This window comes from Rousettus aegyptiacus, unplaced genomic scaffold (assembly GCF_014176215.1).
Source record: "Rousettus aegyptiacus isolate mRouAeg1 unplaced genomic scaffold, mRouAeg1.p scaffold_m13_p_3, whole genome shotgun sequence".
NCBI lineage: Eukaryota > Metazoa > Chordata > Mammalia > Chiroptera > Pteropodidae > Rousettus > Rousettus aegyptiacus.
Genome location: NW_023416306.1, coordinates 108,628,737 through 108,649,598, shown reverse-complemented (window position 1 = coordinate 108,649,598; position 20,862 = coordinate 108,628,737). Strand labels below are relative to the sequence as shown.

The following is a 20,862-nucleotide window of genomic DNA, read 5'->3' as shown; positions in this document are numbered from 1 at the left end:
TTTAATGACAACTTAATATAAATGGAATTGCCAAAATGTATTGGTAAGGCTTAATTACTATTGCAAAAGTGCTTTCTACAATGGTTGGGTCTATTTAAAATTCCATCACTGGCAGTGAATTAGAGTTCCATCTTTGCAAACAATAGATATACAATTAATTTGAAAAAGATAAAAGAGGAAAAGAAAAAAAGATAAAAAATTTTAACTACTGATGTGGAGAGCGGTTTGTAACCTGACAAGGTCTTTGCAGACTAGGAAGGCAACCAAGGTTTTCTTCGCCTCCACAAATTTATACTGAGAACAAGATAGTACAAATAGAGCCGCTGCAGATAGATAGGCTGAAGGCCATAAGAAAATGTGGTCTTGGAGAAAGTAGAAGAAACAATGTTGCTATGAAACTGCAGAAGTCAGCAATTGTATGTTTCTGTATAAAAGCAGCTTGCAAAAAATAAACTGGGCCATTGTCTATCATCAGTGGGCAGCGGACCTCCTGATCCCTGCTTTCTGTCTTCTTTCTTTTCTCATCTCCTGCCATTCCCACTCAGGTTTATTTTCCAGGGCCACACTGGATGTGGCAGGATTTACCGCTAGCTGGATGTGGCATACTGATATATTTTAAAATTTTCTACTTTTTTATATAAAATATTACATATTTATAAAATGTGTAACACATATTTGAGTTAAAAAGTATAATAAGATAAATACCTATGAGCCTATTTATCATTGCATCTACTTTCCCATCCTCTATCCCTTTACCCTGCCTTCCATCCAGAAGTAATCACTATTCTCGATTTTTTTGTTTATGCTTAGTTTGCTTTTTTGAAAAATAATTTTATTAAAGAAGTATATATCCATAAGCAACATATCCAAATATGTTGTTTAATTTTGATCATTTATAAAGTTTATATACATACTTCTTTACTATATATATAATTTATCAGAACTCATTAGAAATGAATATATATATCTTTAAAGAATTTGTCCATTTCATCATTTCAGTTTTAAAATTTATTGCACAATGTTTTTTTTATAGTTGTTATTATTTTTAAAATGATATATCTATGCCATGTAGATATATTTCCTTCTTGACTCTGTCTCTGTCCTTCTCCCTCTCTCTGTATATTTTGTGGAGCTCTGTCTATTTTGTGGAGCTCTGTCTATCATTTATCTATATCTATCTATTATCTATCTATCTATCTATCTATCTATCTATCTATCATCTATGTATCTTCTATTATCTATCTATTGTTTACCTACCTATCATCTATCATCTATCTATTTATACCATTTTATGGAAGTATAATTGATATACAAAGAACTGAGCTTATTTAATTTGTACAATTTTATGCATTTGGATACGTGCAAACACCCATGATACCATTACCACAATCAAAGTAATAAGCATATGCAACACCTCCCAAAGTTTCCTTGTGTCCCTTAGATTTACTATTTATTCTAATGGTAAGAACACTTAACATGAGATCTAGCCTTTTAACAAAACTTGAAGCATACAATACCATATATTTAACTATGTTGTACAGTAGATCTCTAGAACTTATTTATCTAGCATAACTAAAATTTTATGTCCATTGGAGATCAACTCCCTATTTCCCAGCCCCTGGAAACCACTATTATATTCTCTGCTTTAATAAGTTTGACTATTTCATTTTATTATTTTGTATTTATTTATTTACTTATAAATTTATTTTCAATTACAGTTGACATTCAATATTATTTTGTATTAGTTTTAGGTGTACATCATAATAGTTAAACATTTATGTAATTTACAAAGTGGCCCTCTCTGATTAGTCTAGTACCCACCTGGCACTATACATAGTTATTTCAATATTATCAACTATATCCCCTATGCTGTATTTTACATCCCCTTGATGATTTTGTAACTACCAATTTGTACTTAATCCCTTTGCCTTTTCTACCCATTTTCCCGACTCTCCTCTCATCTGGCAGTTATCAGTTTGTTCTCTGTGTTTATGAATCTTTTTGTTGGTTTTGTTTGTTTGTTTTTATTTTGTTCTTTAGATTCCACATACAAGTGAGATCGTATGGTATTTTTCTTTCTCTTTTGAAATATTTCATTTAGCATAATATCTTCCAGGTTCATTCATGTTGCTGCAAATGGTAAGATTTAATTCTTTTTTATGGCAAAATAATATTCTACTGTATATATACACCACTTCTTTTTTAGCCAATCATCTATTGATGGACACTTAGGTTGCTTCCATATCTTGGCTATTGAAAATAGCTCTGCAGTGCACGTAGAGGTGCATATATCTTTTCGAATTAATGTTTTAGATTTCTTCAGATAAAATACCCAGAGGTGGAATTACTGGGTCATAAGGTAATTCTATTTTTAACTTTTTAAGGAACCTCCATACTGTTTTCCATAATGGCTGTACCAATATATGGTCTCACCTATAATGCGCAAGGGCTCCAATTTCTCCATATCCTCGCCAACATTTTTCATCTTAAAAAAAAAAAAGCCACCCTAACAGATGTGAGATTGTATCTCATTATAGTTTTAATTTGCGTTTCCCTGATAATTGAACGTGTTTTCATATACCTATTGGCCATTTGTGTGATCTTGAGAAAGAAGAAAGAACAAAGTTGGAAGAATCACGCTCCTAGATTTCAAATTACATTGCAAAACTACAGTAATTAAAACAGTATGGTATTGGTATATAGACAGACATATAGACCAACGGTACAGAATAGAGAGCCCAGAAATAAACCCATGCATATATGGTCAACTGATCTTTCACAAAAATGCCATGAATACACAATGAGGAAAGGAAGTCTCTTTAACAAGTGCTGTTGGGAAAACTAAATACCAACATGCTATCAATATCAATAAAAAGTGAAGTTGAATCCCTAACTCACACCATACCCAAACATAAATTTGAAATGGATAGAGATTTAAATATAAATCTGAAACTATTAAACTCCTAGGAGAAAACATAGGGGAAAATCTTGACATCGGTCTTGGCAATGATTTCTTGGATATAACACCAAAAGCACAGATAACAAAAGCAAAAATAAACAAGTGGGACTACATCAGACTAAAAAGTTCTGCACAGCAAAGGAAACAATCAACGGAGTGAAAAGGCAACTTATGAAATGAAAGAAAATATTTACAAACCACATACATATCTGATAAGAGGTTCATTTCCAAAATATATAAGGAACTCAAATAATTCAATAGCGCAAAACCAAATAACCCAATTAAAAAAATGGACAAAGGACTTGAACAGACTTGTTTTCAAAGAAGACGTACCAATATATGCTTTTGTTTTGCTTGATCAAGTTAACAAGAAGATTGTCTTATTATTAGTCTTTTTAAAGAACCAGCTTCTGGCTTTGTTGTTCTTATTTACTTTATGTTTATTTTCAGAATCTTTGATTTTTGCTCTTATTCATTCTACCATCTCTTATTCATTTTTAACTTCTTATGTTGAAAAGTTAAATATTTAATTTTTTCACTTTCTTCTTTTCTCATATATGCATTTCCACTGAAGTACATGTTGGCTTTCATACCCCACAAATTCCATTCTAAGTATTTTTAAATTTCCAAAACTTTTCACTGAAACGAATATTATTCAGAAGTTTTAAAATTTAAAAGTGTATAAGACTTAGAGAAAAATCTTTTATAAACTTAAAACTTGGTAGTATTATGGTCAGAGTAAGGTCTACCTGATATCGATTCTTTGAAATGTTGTAAGACTTATGTTTTCTTACTTGGTCAGTTTCTGTAATTGTACCATGTGTGTTTGGAAAAAAAAATGTGTATTCTTTAATTGTTGGGGATGGAGTTCCATATATTTCAATTAGATTGTGGTTGTTTCTTCAGTTGTTAATATTGCTCATAATTGTTCCAGCCAATAGTATTGCTATTTTATTGTCTACTTGATCTATAGATGGTATAAGAAATGTACCGGTTTTCCATTATGTTGGAAAATGTTGTATTCAATCCATTTTTGCTTTGTATAGTTTAAAACTATTATATTAATTCATATAAGTTTGAAATGTTTCTGGTGAACTGACTTTTTTTTTTTTAAATGCAGTCATACTCTGCTCAGTCATACTAATGCCTTAACATATGTTTTCTGACATAAATATAGCCATGCTAGTATGATTCTTGGTACATAAATTTCTTATTACTTTACTTTCACCTTTTCTGTATCCTTATGTTTTTAGATATGTGTCTTGTAAGTACCACATATATGGATTTTAAATCTATTTCGACATTCTCTACGAATATGTAGAGCTCAGACAAAAGCTTAACTTCATTGAATTCTTATAATAGCTGTTGAGGCTGTGCCTGTGAGGAATGAACCATTTGGATATACCGATTGATTGTAAAAATTATTTTAAACAATATTGGAAATAATTATTCAAACATTTAAAAACAAATATTTATTAAATATTGACTACATGTTCTGCATTGTTTGCTTGCCTTTATAGATTAGGTTATGGCAAGGTGTGGTGGTGGTGTTGGAACCAATAATTCTTTTAAAGAGTTAATACAAGGCAATAATACTTGAAGAATAATATTAATAATAGAAGCAGAGAAAAAGATCATAAGATTATGAAAGAAAAGTTTAAGAACTCCTTTTATTACATGTGGTCAAATAAGTCTTTTTCTGGAAAATGTATATTTGTTTTAAAACTTTCTGACATAATAATTTATCATATACTCTAGTAATTAATACCTTATAACTTGACAGTACTTTAATAAAATATTTCTGTTGTCTAGGTTCTGGGTTTTGGGCTTTGTGGGACTGTAAAGAATCTAGAAAGCCAAAATTGCTGAAGTAAGAGATAACTTTATGTTTTGTGGTTTCTTATTTTCTGTTATCTCTTTATTCTCATTGAAGAGAGTGTTTTTGTCATGAAATCTTTAGTTAGTACTACGGTAGAGTAGTAATACTCTTTCTCCTTCCAGCTGCATCTCAAGCATTCTAAAAGTATTGGATTTTCAGTTACTTCTATTGACTCATTTTAAAGCAAAAATATTTCTGTGCATCCATCTAAGGCACCATTAAATCTGGTACCCAGAGATACTTTTCTTTCGTCCTTTTTATTCCCTGGGTGAAAATCAGTATGGACTCTATGGTATAATTCTCAGGAAAATCCAATCAAGGGAAGGCTGGCTGTTCCCAAGACTCAGCCCCATCATTTGGTCACTAATATTCAAGTTGCTAATTAGAATCATTTTTACTTTAGAAAAACAATATTAAGCTCTTTGTTTTGGAAAAGTTTACAATCTCAGTAAGAATGTGAAGCCATCTTCCCCTGAACCTAGAAAAATGTTTCTACTTCAAGTACTATCGTGTAAAACATATGTTAAACAAATGTTTTACTGTTTAACAGACTGAAGATTAATCCACCTTGCCCATCAGTTTTTCTCCAATGATTGCTCAGTAATTATTTCTGTTTTTAACCTAGTCTACAGTTTAATTGTTATTCAACATAATTGTTACATATGTATTCTGAACAAGGCATGAAGAGGAGTAAGCTCTGGCTTTTGTTCAGGGTATTGGGGAAGATGTTTTTGGAGGAGACAACACTAAGCTGGATTATGAACGAAGGGTGGAATTTGGCTCAGAATAGGGGTGCTCCAGGAGGAGGAAACAGCATGATATTTTCATCTTTTCTATTTCGTATTCCCTTATAGTCCCTTATTCTGTATTTCCTTTTAGTTTTTCATGGTAGATAAATTCCTAAGTAATGTTTTCAGTTTCTGTGTTTTATAATTCCCAATTTCTGTCATTTGGTTCTCAGCATCCATCAAACTAATCCTTATTTTTTCTCTTTTAGAAATTATATCTCTCGTATGATGGCAGCTTTCTATCTTCTCATAGAATTTGGAGGGAATTGATCTACTGTCTGAGGAGCGTAGATTCTTTTTGGTCTAACTCAGGTAAGAAAGAGTTCTGGTTCTTATTGCCTTCCTTTGCAAATAGGATTAATGACAGTTTCATCTTTGAGTGTGAACCATTTCAAGGTCTCAGAGAAGATTCACCTGTGTTGTTTTCTGACCCAACACAGATGAAGCAGACAGTGGGATATAGTAAGCTACAATTCTGATGTGAAAACTTCACCATAGGGAACTAAGATCAGGTATAGGCAACATTTCAGAGATTGAGTGTCAATTTTTTGATGTTTCTTCCTGGTGTGCAAGAAAGGCAGATTGAAAGTGAGAGAGTTATAGCCCAGAAGCATGCAATAGTTAGGGACATCTATAACTAAAATAAAAAATATGAGAGTTTAATTTATATAAACTCAAGTATCTGCATTGATTTCTTCCTAATATTTCATGTAGAAGTGGCTCAACATGAAATAGTTTAATTGAAAAGGGTCTGGAAAGGATAATTCTGGAAGCTAGGAATTTAGACGAGACTACATCTGGGGAAGGAAGTGGTCATCTTTGGATAATCCCAGAACAGTATGAGGGTTACCTTGGTAGTAAAAGCTAATTCATCATAGCCTTGAAGTTATTTTTGACTTTAAGTTGTCAGTGACTTACAGAGTAGTGTAGTGAAGAAAGCCTGTACTCTGAAGTCAACTTGTATTTTAATCTAATATGTAAATTAATATTTTTCTTTAATGTGAAATCATGTGTAAAATAAAAAGTTTATAAAAGTATAAAGAAGAGAGAAAAAAATCACCCACAGCCTCTTCATAGAAAGATAGCAACTGTTAAAATTTCAACATTTTCTTCAGGTACTTTTTACATTTGCTTGCATGTCTACAGTTTTTGCAAGAATTGGGTATAAACTTACACATAGCTGTGCAAAATTAGGCAGTTTATTTGGTCTCTTTGAGTACTTATTTTCTAATCTGTAAAATATAAATATCTTTCCTACACTCTTCCCGAGCTATTGTACAACAAAAGATATGAAAGTATTTTAGAGGCTGTAAATGTTAGGAAAAAAGCAAATTAATGTTTTAAATTTTGGTATTTAGATCTTTTAAGAAATGATTACTAAACCAAGATAAAAAACATAGCAGCAATTATGGCAAGACAGAAATTAAAGTAATTGTCTTAGTTGCAATTATGTGAGAGAAAAGGAATATTCTCAATTCAGATGAGTTTATAACTCATATGGCTAATCATGAAGACTAATGATATTCTAACATACAGTATCTTTATTTTCAAGGGATATACTACAGCAATAATACATAAAATTAATATTTTTATGATATTAATATAATATTAATGTTTTCTAAAGCCAACATGAGAAGAGAATTTACAGATGCATGATCCGTAAAATTCAAGAAATAATTACATATTTATAATTCGATAGACTCTTTTTAAGTTTTATCACCAAGATTCATTAACACATTAAGGAACTATAAATAATGTGTAGATGGTGATGAGGATCAGAGAACTACTAATATGTTAAAAAGCATTGAGAAAAGAGATGCCATTAATAATAAAAAGTGTTTGTTTATTCTGGATATTGTAAGATTAAGGAGAAGTATAATAGTTAGAAAAGGTTAAAAAATCACTGACCTGTGGATTTAGTTTACAGCTCCTTTGGTATTTTTCACTTGTGTATAAAAGATCAATGTCTGGTGAATAGTAATTTCCATCTATACTGAGGATTTAGCAGAGGTAAATGATCCTAAATAATCATCCTAAGTAAATTATGCCTGAGGATTTTAAAAGAAGTGAAGAAAACCACTTATGAAATCCTCGACAGGATGCCCACAGCAGGTTTTAGAATTTCCACATTTGCATGTTTTTAATGTTAAATTTTACACTATGTATTTAGTCATGAACTAATCACCCTGATAAGTTTAGTATCCATCTGACATCATATATAGTTTTTACAATATTATTGATTCTTTTCTCTATTCTGTACTTTACACCCTCATGACTGTTTTTATATTTAGCAATTTGTACATCTTAATTGGATTTTTATTTTTAAATTCTAGTTCTTTGTTGTCTTGTAGAGAAAATTTTACTTTTCTTCAAGATCAGCTTTTACTGTGCTAGAAAGTATTTGGGATGAAACGAATTCTAAGTTTGAAGCTATAAAAAGAAAATCAAACTTCTAAGTCAGTTTTTCTTTAATCACTTTATAACAAAGCAATAAGAAAATACGTTGTTATTGCGAGTTATGGTTTACTTCTAACCCCAATGGCATGATTTTACTTGACAGATTTTTAGGCACTTTTTTATGGTCAGGTTATTATTCCAACAACACTTAACAAGGAGTTTAACTCTATGTACTAGGTGGTATTTACATCCTTGGAGAGATTAGGGAATGAAAAATATCATACTAGCCTGGATCTATTGAATGAATCTTGGAATGAAATGGTTGATATAAATGATCTCTTAAATTTCACCTCAAATATTATAATTTATGTGTATAAAGCACATATTAGGTAAACATGATATTACGTGGATATTGGCTACAGGTCTGATGAAAGAAGTAGATGTTAATTTCAATTTAAAAAATAGGATGTAAAGGAATTCATGAGTAATATAAACAAGATCCCTTGAAGCTGAAAAATGCATATGAGTTTAAACAGGATGATTATTCTTCAAATCCAAATTTGAGGCTGGAAGGTTAGGTACAATGGATATCTTAAAGCACATAAGGTAAAAATAATGAGATGGAAATCATGAAGAAAAAAAAAAGGAAGATAAAGTCAGGAGGCATAATATGACAAATAGAATTTTCAGGAAGATAAAAAGAAACTGATTTAATTTAAATGGAGAGAAGAGGTGAGAAGGAGAGAAAAGTATTTCGAAGATCTTACTTTACTTGGTGTAGAGGAAAGCAGAAATGAAATAAAACATATTGATAGGGGAAAAAAGTTGGCCTCTTATTTTAAAATAAGAGAAGAAATATGTGTCATTGGAAAAAGGATGATAAACATGAAAAATATAGAAAAGTATAGCAGCACTTCCATGTTAATAAAGGGGGTGGTGATGAAATGAATATTAACTTAATCAAACCAGCAAAAATTAAACATGGAAAATGTTATCTCTTTTTGTTGCTAACATCATTGCAAACCTAGAAAATCCAAGACATTTCAATAAAAAACTATTATATCCAAATAACAGAATGTAGTAAGGTGACTTTATATAGCAGACAAAAAGAAATAACTTTTTCCATTCTACCAAGAACAATCTAGAAATAGAGATAAGAAAAGGTATTCCATTAATAATGCTAAAAAACTATAAAACATGTAGGAATAATTTAAACAAAGAAGATAGAACATATATGAAAAAAAGGGCAAAATCTTATCAAAGGACATGAAACAAGTTTTGAACAAATGGATGGACGTACTATGTCCTTGAATGGGAAGACACTATCATAACAATGCTACTTCATTCAAAGGTAATATATAATTTAATGCAATTCAAATCAGATATCCAGTGGAATTTTTTAGGGGGATTGGATAAAATTATCTTAAAGTTTATATGGAATAATATATGCTCAAGAACAGCCAAGAAAGAATGAAAAAGAAGAACAGTGAAAGAAGGACTTGCTTTATCAGATATAGTGACATAGTATAAAGCTATTGTTGTGAAATACCCTGATATTTCTACAGAAACAGATAAATATATCAGTGGAAACAAAATGAATAATTCAGAAATAGATCCCCAAATATTTGAGAATTTATTTTAATGCGAAAATGGTAGTTAAATTCAGTGGGGGAAAGAACAAACCATTTAATAGATGGTCCCATTATAATTCTGCTCTCCTGGAAGAAATTAAAGTGGACTTATATTTTAAAACATATACAAAAATAATACAGCACAGTTCAAAATAGAAAGCCCGAAATAATAAAATATTGAAAGAAAGTCTAAGGTGTACATGTATGATCCAGGAGCAAGGGCAATCTTAACTAAGACTAAACTCAGCAGCTATAATATAAGTAATAGCTGTATTTAATCATATAACAATTAAAAACTTGATTATAGCAAAAAAACCCCACAAACAAAAGCAATAGATAATTGACATAGAGAAAATATATAACAAATTACAAAAGCTGAATATCTAGAATATAAAAAGAACTCTTACAAATTGACAAGCAAAAGCACAGTAGAAGGTAAGAAAAGACATTAATAGGCAATTCATAGAAGAGCAAATCCAAATTGCAAAAAAATACATGTTCAAATTTATTGGTTGTCAAGGAGATGAAAATGAGAGCAACAATGAACTATCACTTTCCACCCAAAATACTGGCAATGATTTTAAAAAGCATTAACACTTATTCTTGTGGAAATGTGTTTTGTTACAGCCTCTTTGAAAGTCAATTAATCAGAACTAGTAAAATTAAAAATATGTGTACTTTGACCCAGTGATCCTACTCCTGGGAATTCATGACATAGAAAGAAGGGCATTAATATATAAGGATGTATATATAATGATATTTATTTGCAGCATTGTCTGTAAGGCCCAAAAATCTTGAAAACAAGGTAAATGCTTATTAATAGTGAAATTAGTAAATAAATAATGGTCCACTGACACTGTGAATATTAGGCAGTCATGATAAAGAGTAAAATAGAGCAGCTCTCCAGACAGTTCTCTATGCCTTTTTGCACATATTTCCATTCTTTGGCATATCTGAGTATAGAAATGAGAAAGTATAAGTCTATTTTCTGATGTACCTTTCCTTAAATTCTTAGGCGACTTTGCCTATATTTTCCCTTCTTCATTATACATTAAAGTCCAAACTAAATTTGAGGCACATGATTAAATGTTATCAAAGATTTAGGCATGAAAAAATTTCTAGTGCTGGTTCTCAAGTTACTACAGAAACTTGAAGTAACTGTGTGCAACAACAAAGTGATCTTTAGTTTATATGTAACATTCGTGTAATTCTATAGTCAGGACTTTCAACTTAAAAATTGTGTTTCCTCTCTCTTACTCTTTTCAGGTAACTTCAAGGTCAGCCTAGCACACGAAGTTGATGGATGGAGGAAATCACTCAGTAGTGTCTGAATTTTTGTTGCAGGGATTCACCAGTTCCTGGGAGATTCAGATTCTTCTTTTTCTGTTTTTCACAATATTTTATATAGCAACTATACTAGGAAATCTTCTCATTGTGCTTACAATCATCTCAGACCATCACTTACATTCCCCCATGTACTTCTTGCTGGCAAATCTCTCCCTCATTGACACAGGTGTTTCCAGCATTGCAACCCCGAAGATGGTTTATGACCTTTTCAGAAAATATAAAGTCATCTCCTTGAAAGGGTGCATAACTCAGATGTTCTTTATTCACACTGTTGGGGGTACAGAAATGGTACTGCTTATAGTCATGGCCTATGACCGATACATTGCTATCTGTAAGCCCCTCCACTACCTGACCATCATGAACCTAAGAATGTGCGTTTCTCTTTTGGCTGTTGCTTGGACCATTGGATTCATCCACTCTGTGGCTCAACTGGCTTTCGTTGTAAACTTACCCTTTTGTGGTCCAAACCAAATGGATAGCTTTTATTGTGACTTTCCTCGGTTCATCAAGCTTGCATGTACAGACACTTATAGATTGGAGTTTCTGGTCACTGCCAACAGTGGTTTCATCTCCATGGGTACTTTCTTTATCTTGATTGTATCTTACATCTTCATCCTGGTCACGGTTCGCAAACACTCTTCAGGTGGTTCATCCAAAGCTCTTTCCACTCTCTCAGCTCACATCACTGTGGTAGTATTTTTCTTTGGTCCTTGTATTATTGTCTATGTGTGGCCATTCCCTACCTTACCCATAGATAAGTTTTTAGCCATCTTCGATGCCCTTATCACACCGCTTATGAATCCTATTATCTATACATTTAGAAATAGTGAGATGAAGGCGGCAATGAGGAGACTTTATAGTAAGGCTTCAAGTTTTAGGAAGCATTCTTTCATGAATGATGCAAGAAATTCAGATTCATCTTGACTTTTTGGGGGTATTAGTCACTTTAATTAAAACTTTCATGATTCTTTCAGTTTAGTAACTGATTTTAATAACCATTGTGAAATCTCTCCTCAAGAATTCTGTTCTGATCTGGTTACTTTTTCCTAGTGACCCTTGCTCTAATTATCCTGAAAATATCGAGGAGGAGTAATTTCAGCCTTGGAATGTAGTGTCCTTCCTGTTTATTATTGAGGACTTCGGTGAAAGCTAAAATGACACGTATTGAGTGCATTTTCCATTAAAGCAAAATGTACTTCTCTTTGGTAGTGATTCTCAAAGATATATCTCCTCTAATATAACTTCTAATCTACATATATACTGATATTCATACCCTCTGAGTTTCTCAGTGTCTATATACCTAGAAAAATAAACAAAATGAAGACAATTGCCTAGGTAGTTTTGAGAAGTTGAGGCTTCTAATATCTGGATTTTCCCATCCACACTCAGATTTGGTTAGCACTAAGGTTTTTAGATTTAGTTAGAATTGAAAGGTGAAATTTAGGATAAATCATTGAGTGACAACTCAGGAAACTAATATAATTAGTTAATCAAATGTTCTGAGACCAGAAGATGTAAACTCTTACACTACTCAGTGTGTATAGTAATTGTGTTTTACTCCAGTTATTTCCTAAACAATAGTCATTATTTTTTATATATCAAAGAAAACTATGTTAAAATATTATAAATGGATTTAATATTTTGAAGCTGAAAAGAGGTGACACTTGTTTATATAAACACTTGTTTATATAAAAATGCAAAAGATTTCTATATTATGTGAACCAGGTTTATAAGTAAATAAAAAGCAAATAAAGCATGTAGACATTACAAAAGAAATTTTATTACAAAATTGTCTATAAAAGAAGATATATAAAGTATAATGAAGAAATGTGTTAAACTTTCCATGTGATAAAATATATTATACATACTTATTTTTAAAAATATGTTGTTCAGGAATAGTGTAAATAACTATTCAAAGAGTATCTGTTCTTTCTGGGTTACCAAATGAACAGGAGTAAGAGTTGAGTAAACGCATTGTAAGTCACATGTAGGTTACGTAACTTGCTGTGAAACTGGCCAGCCTTCCATGAACATCCAAATGATCATCAGCAACAATAGTTAGTAAAAGGTGAGAAGAATAATGTTCAAGGCTGTCAATGTTTCTGACAAATCTTTTACCCTCTCCCCTGCACAGATTTGCCAGGGAACCTCAGGTTAAAAATCAGATCCTCTCAAGTTTGAGGAAAGATGTGTTGTCACTTCTCTTTTGTAGTTCTTGCCTTCATGTATTAAAATTTTTCATCTTATTTTTTAACTTGAGATTTAATTGACATATAATAATTAGCTTCAGGTATACACCATGCTGATTCAATATTTGTATATATTGTGAAATCATGATTACAGTAATCTAGTTACTATCCATCACCACACATAGTTATACATTTTTTTTCTTATGAGAACTTTTAAGATCTATTCTCTCTTTTTTTAGAGTAGGCAGAGGGGCTGCTTTTAAAATAAAATTTATTGGGGTGACATTGGTTAACAAAATTGTATAGATTTCAAGTGTACGATTCAACAATCTATCATATGTACATTGCATTGTGTGTTCACCACCCAAAGTCAAATCTCCTTCTGTCACCATACAGTTGACTTCCTTTTAATAAAGGATTAATCTCTTTATTAGTATCCTATGGCTGATGTAACAAATTTGTATAAACTTAGTAACTTGAAAAATAGGAACTTATTTTCTCACAGTTCTAGAGGACTGGAGCCCAAAATCAATTTCACTGGGCTGAAATAAGGGTGTCAGCAGGGCCATGTTCCTGCCAGAAGCTCTAGAGGAGAATCCCTTTCCTTCCACTTACAGCTTTTGGTGGCTATAAGTGTTCCCCAGCTTGTGGTAGCGTTATTCCAATTGCTGCTTCTGTGGCCATAATTGCTCCTCCTCTTCTGTCTATCTCAAATTTCCTGTTGCTCGTCTCTTATAATCTCCCCATTCAAGGCCCTTAATTTAATCATATCTGTAACGATTCCCCTCCTCCCCCCATAAGGTAATATTTACAGGTTCCAGGAATTAAGATGTAATTATCTTTTGGAGGGGGGCATTTTTAGCCTACTATACTACCTTCCCCATTCATAGACAAATATCTTGAGAGAGTATTATACCCTTGCTGTGAGTTTGCTATTCTTGCTTGCTATTCTTGGTTGATGATTTTCTTGATACAAGCCCGGTGTTTTTTTTCTTGATTTTTTTTGAATGAAATTAAATATTCTTGAGAACTTTGGCTTCTTAAAAATTCTTTCTGTAAGAAGTTGAAAATCTATTTGAAGAAATAATTATGGAAAACTTCCCTAACCTGGTGAAGGAAGTAACCCTAGGAAACTCAGAGAGCTCCCCAAAAGATTGACCCAAAAAAGTCATTACCAAGACACATTATATTAGAATGACAAAAAGAGAATCTTAAAAGTAGCAAGAGGAAAACAATTAGCTATCTACAAGGGAGCTTCCATAAGACTGGCAGCTGATTTCTCAAAAGAAATTATGCAGGACAGAAAGAATTGGCACAAAATATTCAAAGTGATGAAAACCCAAGATCTACAACCAAGACTAAAGCTGTCATTTAGAGTTGAAGGACACATGAAGAGCTTCCCAGACAATAAAAGGCTAAAGAAGGTCATCACCACCAACCCAGTATTACAGGAAATGTTGGAGAAACTTCTTTAAGAAGAAAAAAATGTATCAAAAATATGAATAAAGAATGGCAATAACTACATATCTATCAACATGTACTTCAAATAAAAAAGAATTAGTGCTCTAATCAACAGATAGGGAAGCTGAATAGATAAGAAAACATATGCTACCTACAAGAGACTCACTTCACATTAAAAGACATACACAGGCTAAAAGAAATGAGTTGGAAAAAGATTTTGTATGATGGACCTAGAGGGTATTGTGCTGAATAGAGTAAGTCAAATAAAGACAAATGCCATATGATTTCACATACATGTGGAATCTAAAGAACAAAATAAACAACAAAAATGAAAACAAACTCATAGACACAGAGAATATGCTGAGGGTTACTAGATGGAAGGAAACTGGAGGGGGTTGGTGAAAAAAAGCAAAGGGATTAAGAAGTACAAATGGGTAATTACAAAACAGTCATGGAGATATAAAGTATAGCATAAGGAATATAGTCAATAATATTGTAATAAATATGTAAGGGGGCAGAAGGGTACTAGCTTTATTGGTGTGAGCACTATGTGAATTATACAGATCTCTAATCACTATGCTGTACAACTGAAACTAATGTATTGTTGTATACCAACTATAATTTAAAAAACTAATTGAATTGTACACTGTAAATATGAACAGCTAATTGTCTATTACATTTCAATAAAGCTATAAACAATGCTCTTTCCCTTGTCACTCTCATGGTTGTTACTTCTTCTGTCTCTGGCTCCTTCTCAATACTTTTTACCATTTCTTCTCAGTACTCTTTGTTGGTTTTTATTCCTCTGACTGTCCCTTAAATCCTGACACTCAGGCCTGTTTTCATTTTAAACAATGTCCTTGGGTGATTTTATCTTCTTTGGCATCAAATGTACCCATGTGATTATTATAGAAGAATATAAATATTGAGCCCAGATAACTCTGCTGAGCTATAGCCATATATTATATATCTAGCTGCCTTCTGAAATTGTTACTTGAACGTTGCCTAATAACTGAAATCCAACCTGTCACAAGTTGAATTTATCTTTGCTTTTCAAAACCAGCTTCTAAACCACTGTCTTATCTTGTGGATGGTAACACTGTTCATTGGGTAAAAAATTCTCTTTATTACCTCTTCTTCCAATCAGTTACTAAGGCCTAGACATTCTATCTCCAAAATTAATATTTTTGTAGAAATTAACTATTTATTTATTTATTTATTTATTTATTTATTTATTTATTTTTATGGTGGCATTGGTTAACGAATCCAATGTTTCAGCTGTATACTTTAACAGGAAGGCATATATATATTTACACTGTTTTTCACCTTCCATAGTTAGATTTCTTTTTGTCACCATATATTTGACTCCCTTCCCCACACCTACCCTCTGGTAACCACTAGTCCATAGTCCATGTCCATGAGTCTCTGTCCTGTTAATTCGTTGCTTTTAGGTTTATATCCTGCATATAAGTGATATAGTGTGATCTTCTACTTTTTATGTCTGGCTTGTTTTGCTTAGTATAATTATCTCGAGGTCCATCCATGTTGTCGCAGATGGCAGTATTTCATCTCTTATGGCTGGATAATATTCCACTGTATATATGTACCACAACTTCTTTAACCAATCATCTATCATAGGACACTTTGGTTGCTTCCATGTCCTGGCCAGTGTGAATAATGCTGCTATGAACATTGGTGTGCAAATATATTTTTGGATATGGGTTTTCAAGTCTTTGGGGGTAAATATCCAGTAGAGGGATTGCTGGATCATATGGTAGATCAATTCTTAGTATTTTGAGGAAACTCGATACTATTTTCCATAGTGGCTGTACCAATTTGCAATCCCACCAACAGTGCATGAGGGTTGCTTTTTCTCCACATCCTCTCTAACATTTGTTATTACTTATCTTGTTGATTATAGCTATTCTAACAGGTGTGAGGTGGTATCTCATTGTAGTTTTGATTTGCATTTTTCTAATAGCTAGCTTTGTTGAGAATCTTTTAATATGTTTGTTGGCAATTTGTATGTCCTTTAGGGAAAAGTTTCTGTTCAGGTCCTCTGCCAATTTTTTGATTAGATCATTTGATATTTTTTTGTTATTGAGTTGTATGAGTTCTTTGTATATTTTGGATATTAGGCCTTTATTGGAAGTGTTGCTTGCAAATATATTTTTCTATTGAGATTGTTACCTCATTATCTTTTTGATGATTTCTTTTGCTGAGCAGAAGCTTTTAGTTAGATGGTGTAGCATTCATTTATTTTAGCTTTAACTTCTCTTGCTTTTGAGGTCAAACTCATAAAGTGAAATCCTATTTAAGTCCAAGGTCCTTCAGTTTAGTTCCTATGGTTTTTTTCCCATGCATTTTATTGGTTTAGGTCTTATATTCAGTTTCTTAATCCATTTTGTGTTAATTTTGATGTGTGGTGATAGACAACAGTCTAGTTTCATTCTTTTGCAGGTGGTTTTCCAGTTTTCCCAGCACCATTTATTGAAGAGACTTTGCTTTCTTCACTGTTGTTTTTGGCTTTTTTGTCAAAAATTATTTGCCCATATAAATATGGGTTTAATTCTGGACTCTTGATTCTGTTGCACTGGTCTGTGTGTCTGTTTTGCTGCCAATACCATGCCGTTTTGATTACTGTCGCTTTGTAGTGTAATTTGAAGTCATGCAAAGTGATGCCTCCAGTTTTATTCTTTTTTCTCAGGATGGCTTTGGAAATTCTGGGTCTTTTGTTCTTCCATACAAATCTGATGATTTTTTGTTCTATTTCTTTCAAAAATGCCAATGAGATTTTGATGGGATTGCATTAAGTCTGTATAATGCTTTAGGTAATATGGTCATTTCAACTATGCTGATTCTTCCAATATAAGAACACAGAATCTCTTTCCATTTCTTTGTATCTTCTTCAATTTCTTTAATAGGATCTTATAATTTTCATTATATAGGTCCTTCACATGTTTTGTTAAATTCATTCCTAGGTATTGTATTCTTTTTGTTGTAATTGCAAAAGGAATGGTTTTTTTCCCCACTTCTTTTTCTTACACTTCATTGTTATAGTATAAGAACACTATGGATTTTTGAATGTTGATCTTGTATCCAGGGACCTTACCGTATTTGCTTATTGTTTCTAGTAGTGTTTTTGTGGAGTCTTTAGGGTTTTCTATATAAAGAATCATTATCCTCAAGTAGTGGCAGTTTGACATTTCCTATTTGGATGTCTTTTATATCTTTTTATTGTCTGATCCCATTTTCTAGGACCTCCAATGTTGTATTGAATAACAGTGGTGATAGTACACAGCCTTGCCTTGTTCCTGATCTTAGAGGGAAGGTTTTCACCATTAAGTATAATGTTTGCTGAGGGTTTGTCATAGATGCTTTTCCTGCATCTATTGACGTGATTTTATAATTCTTATTTTTTAACTTGTTTATGAGATGTGTTACATTAATCGATTTACATATGTTAAACCATTCCTGTGCCTCTGGGATGAACCCCACTTGATCATGATGTATAATCTTTTTAATATGTTGCCATATTTGGTTCAGTAGTATCTATTTAGGATTTTTCATCTATGTTCATGAGAGATATTGGTCTGTAGTTTTCTTTTTTTGTGTTATCCTTACCAGGTTTTGGTAACAGGGTAATATTGGCCTCATAAAGAATTGAGAAGTGTTGCCTACTCTTCGGTTATCTGGAAGAATTTGAGGAGAATACGTATTAAATCTTCTTTGTATGTTTGGTGGATTCACTGGTGAAGCCATCTTGTCCTGGACTTTTACTTTTTGGTAGGCTCTTGATGATTGTTTCAATTTCCATACTGCTGAATGGTCTATTTAGATCTTCCAGTTCTACTTGATTCAGTCTAGGAAGACTGTATTTCTCTTGTGTGATCTTCTGTATTTCTACAATGTCAGTGGTAATTTCCCCTCTTTTCAAACCTGATTTTTTTATTTGTGTCCTTTCTCTTTTTTCTTTAGTGAGTCTAGCCAGGCATTTGTCAATTTTATTCACCTTCTCAAAGAACCGGCTCTTCGTTGCATTTATGTTTTCTATTGTTTTTTTTTTTTTTTTTTTTGTATCAATTTCATTTATTTCTGCTCTAATTTTGATTATTTCTTTTCTTCTGCTGACTTTAGGCCTCATTTGTTCTTCCTTTTCTAATTACGTTTTAACATGAAGCACTAGGTTGTTTATTTGGGCTTGTTCTTGTTTTTAGAGACAGGCCTGTAATGATATGCACCTTCCTCTTAAGACCGCTTTTGCCGTGTCTCAAAAGTTTTGATTGTTGTAGTATCATTATCATTCATTTCTATGTATCTCTTGATCTCTCTTTTAATTTGTTCCCTGACCCTCTGGATTGGGAGTTGGGGTCTGCGGCTCATGCTTGGTTTTGCAAATGTGGCTGGTAAAAATCAACTGCTGTTTCTCTGCCATCCTGCTTCTCTGCTTTCTGCCCCGATGACTGGGCCCTTCCACTGGCTGTGTGGACCTCACGGCACTCCTAGGCATGGGTGTTCATGAAAATTGCTGCACCTTCTCTCCTCTCCCTTCTCCTACAGGAAGTTCCGGTGGCTGTGAGCAGCATCTTTTTATTTCTCCCAGTTCACCACTCGATACCCAGGGTTCTGACCTGTGGTAGCTCTTATGCGCAGATCCCATGCTCAGAAGTGCTGGTGTGCAATTTGGGTATTTTTTTGTTGAGTTTTAGATGTTCATCTTATTGTTGTTTCACGTGTAGAGATCTGGGGATGTCTCCTTCTCTGCCATGTTTTTCCAAACTCTCCTAAATATTTTTTGACCCTGTTCAATTTTTTCATTATTCGGTGTCACTCTCCACTTTAGGTACTATTATGAAACTATTGTAATAATCTCCTAATGAAATTCTCTATATTTAATTTCTTCTATTCATTCTTCACTTAGGCAGCCACCATGTATCCTTTTAAAAGTGAAGATTTTATCACAGCATGACTTGCTTAAAACTTCAAAGCCTCCTTAGTGTTCTCAGGAAAAAAAAAATCATTAATATGGGTATGAGGCCTTTTATCATTTGGTCTTTGTTTTGTCTTCAGCCTCCTCTTTTTCCATTTCCCCTTTCATCTTTATATTTTTCTTACTGGAAATCAGTGGAGGGTTTTAAGCAGACGAATGATAATATACGAATCTCAACTACAAATATAACTCTGACTTCTGCCTGGGGAACAGATTTAAGGGGGTAAGAGTAGAAAAAGTAAAATGAGTTAGGAGGCTCAGGTGCAGACCAAGAGTGCTTTTGCCTATGATTACAGCAATGCAGATACTTAAGCGTTGTTGTATTCAGAATGCATTTTGGAGACAGAGACAAACTTACTGTGAATTTGCTTTGATTATAATAGAATGTTAACTTACTTCTTATGGCCACAATTAATAATCACAGCTGTCATATATAACAATAATTGTACACTTTGGTTATCTATATATGGCCCTACTAGGTAAACTATATAGAATAAAATAAACAGATATTAGTATGCTTTCTTCATATATGTAACAGAAGATCACAAATGTTTTCAGCTGTAAATGAAGTTTTACTAAAAAACCTTCTCTGCATATGTTGATTTCTACGTTTTATAAACCTAGGCTTTGAATATCTTTTGGTTGATGAAGAATTAGAATAATATTTTAGGTAAGTAAAATATTTATCTAGCCATTCAACATTTAATACATTTCATTACACACTAGTAAATAAGCAGGCATAGAATCAAGTTAAAAAATTAAAAGTAAGACACCATGCTGCAGTACCCATTGAGTATAAATGTGTCACATCAGCCACAGCATTACAAATCTCATTTCTCTGGCCCTTTTGAGAAGTAGAAATTCAATCTTTTCCTGGTATTTCCCTGCCTAAGAATTCTCTCTAGAGTACTCAAATGGGAAGATTCTTATATAATGAGTGCAGACTCTGTTCCAATGGCCATGCCATAGTCATTCTTTTGCTTCAAGGATAGAAGTTATTCTGTAGCAAATGGGTATCTCCTTGAGTCATTGTCCATTTCTACCAAATTGCTGATTTCCAAGTCACCCACTTGCCACTGACGAAACTCTGGGCAGTCATCCCTTTATCTGCTTTACACTCCTCCTCACAGTCTTTTTGGTAGAAGGGATTCCTACACAAGAGATTTAGGCTCTAATTTCATAGGTCTTTTCTTTGTATGACAGTCCTTTCATTTACAGAGG

The 20,862-nt window shown here is 32.7% G+C and overlaps 1 protein-coding gene across 1 annotated transcript; it reads left to right on the top strand.

Annotated features, from left to right (window-relative positions):
* The first annotated feature begins 10,950 nt into the window (after positions 1-10,950).
* Positions 10,951-11,925, top strand: LOC107518779 (olfactory receptor 4F3/4F16/4F29-like). The gene has a single exon (XM_016160792.2). It carries the CDS (start codon positions 10,954-10,956, stop codon positions 11,923-11,925), a length of 972 nt encoding a protein of 323 aa, XP_016016278.2. The 5' UTR covers positions 10,951-10,953.
* Positions 11,926-20,862: the final 8,937 nt, after the last annotated feature.

What these genes read in the sequence shown, in the direction of transcription:
- LOC107518779 (XM_016160792.2), top strand. Translation starts at nt 10,954, where the DNA reads ATGGATGGAGGAAATCACTCAGTAGTGTCTGAATTTTTGTTGCAGGGA.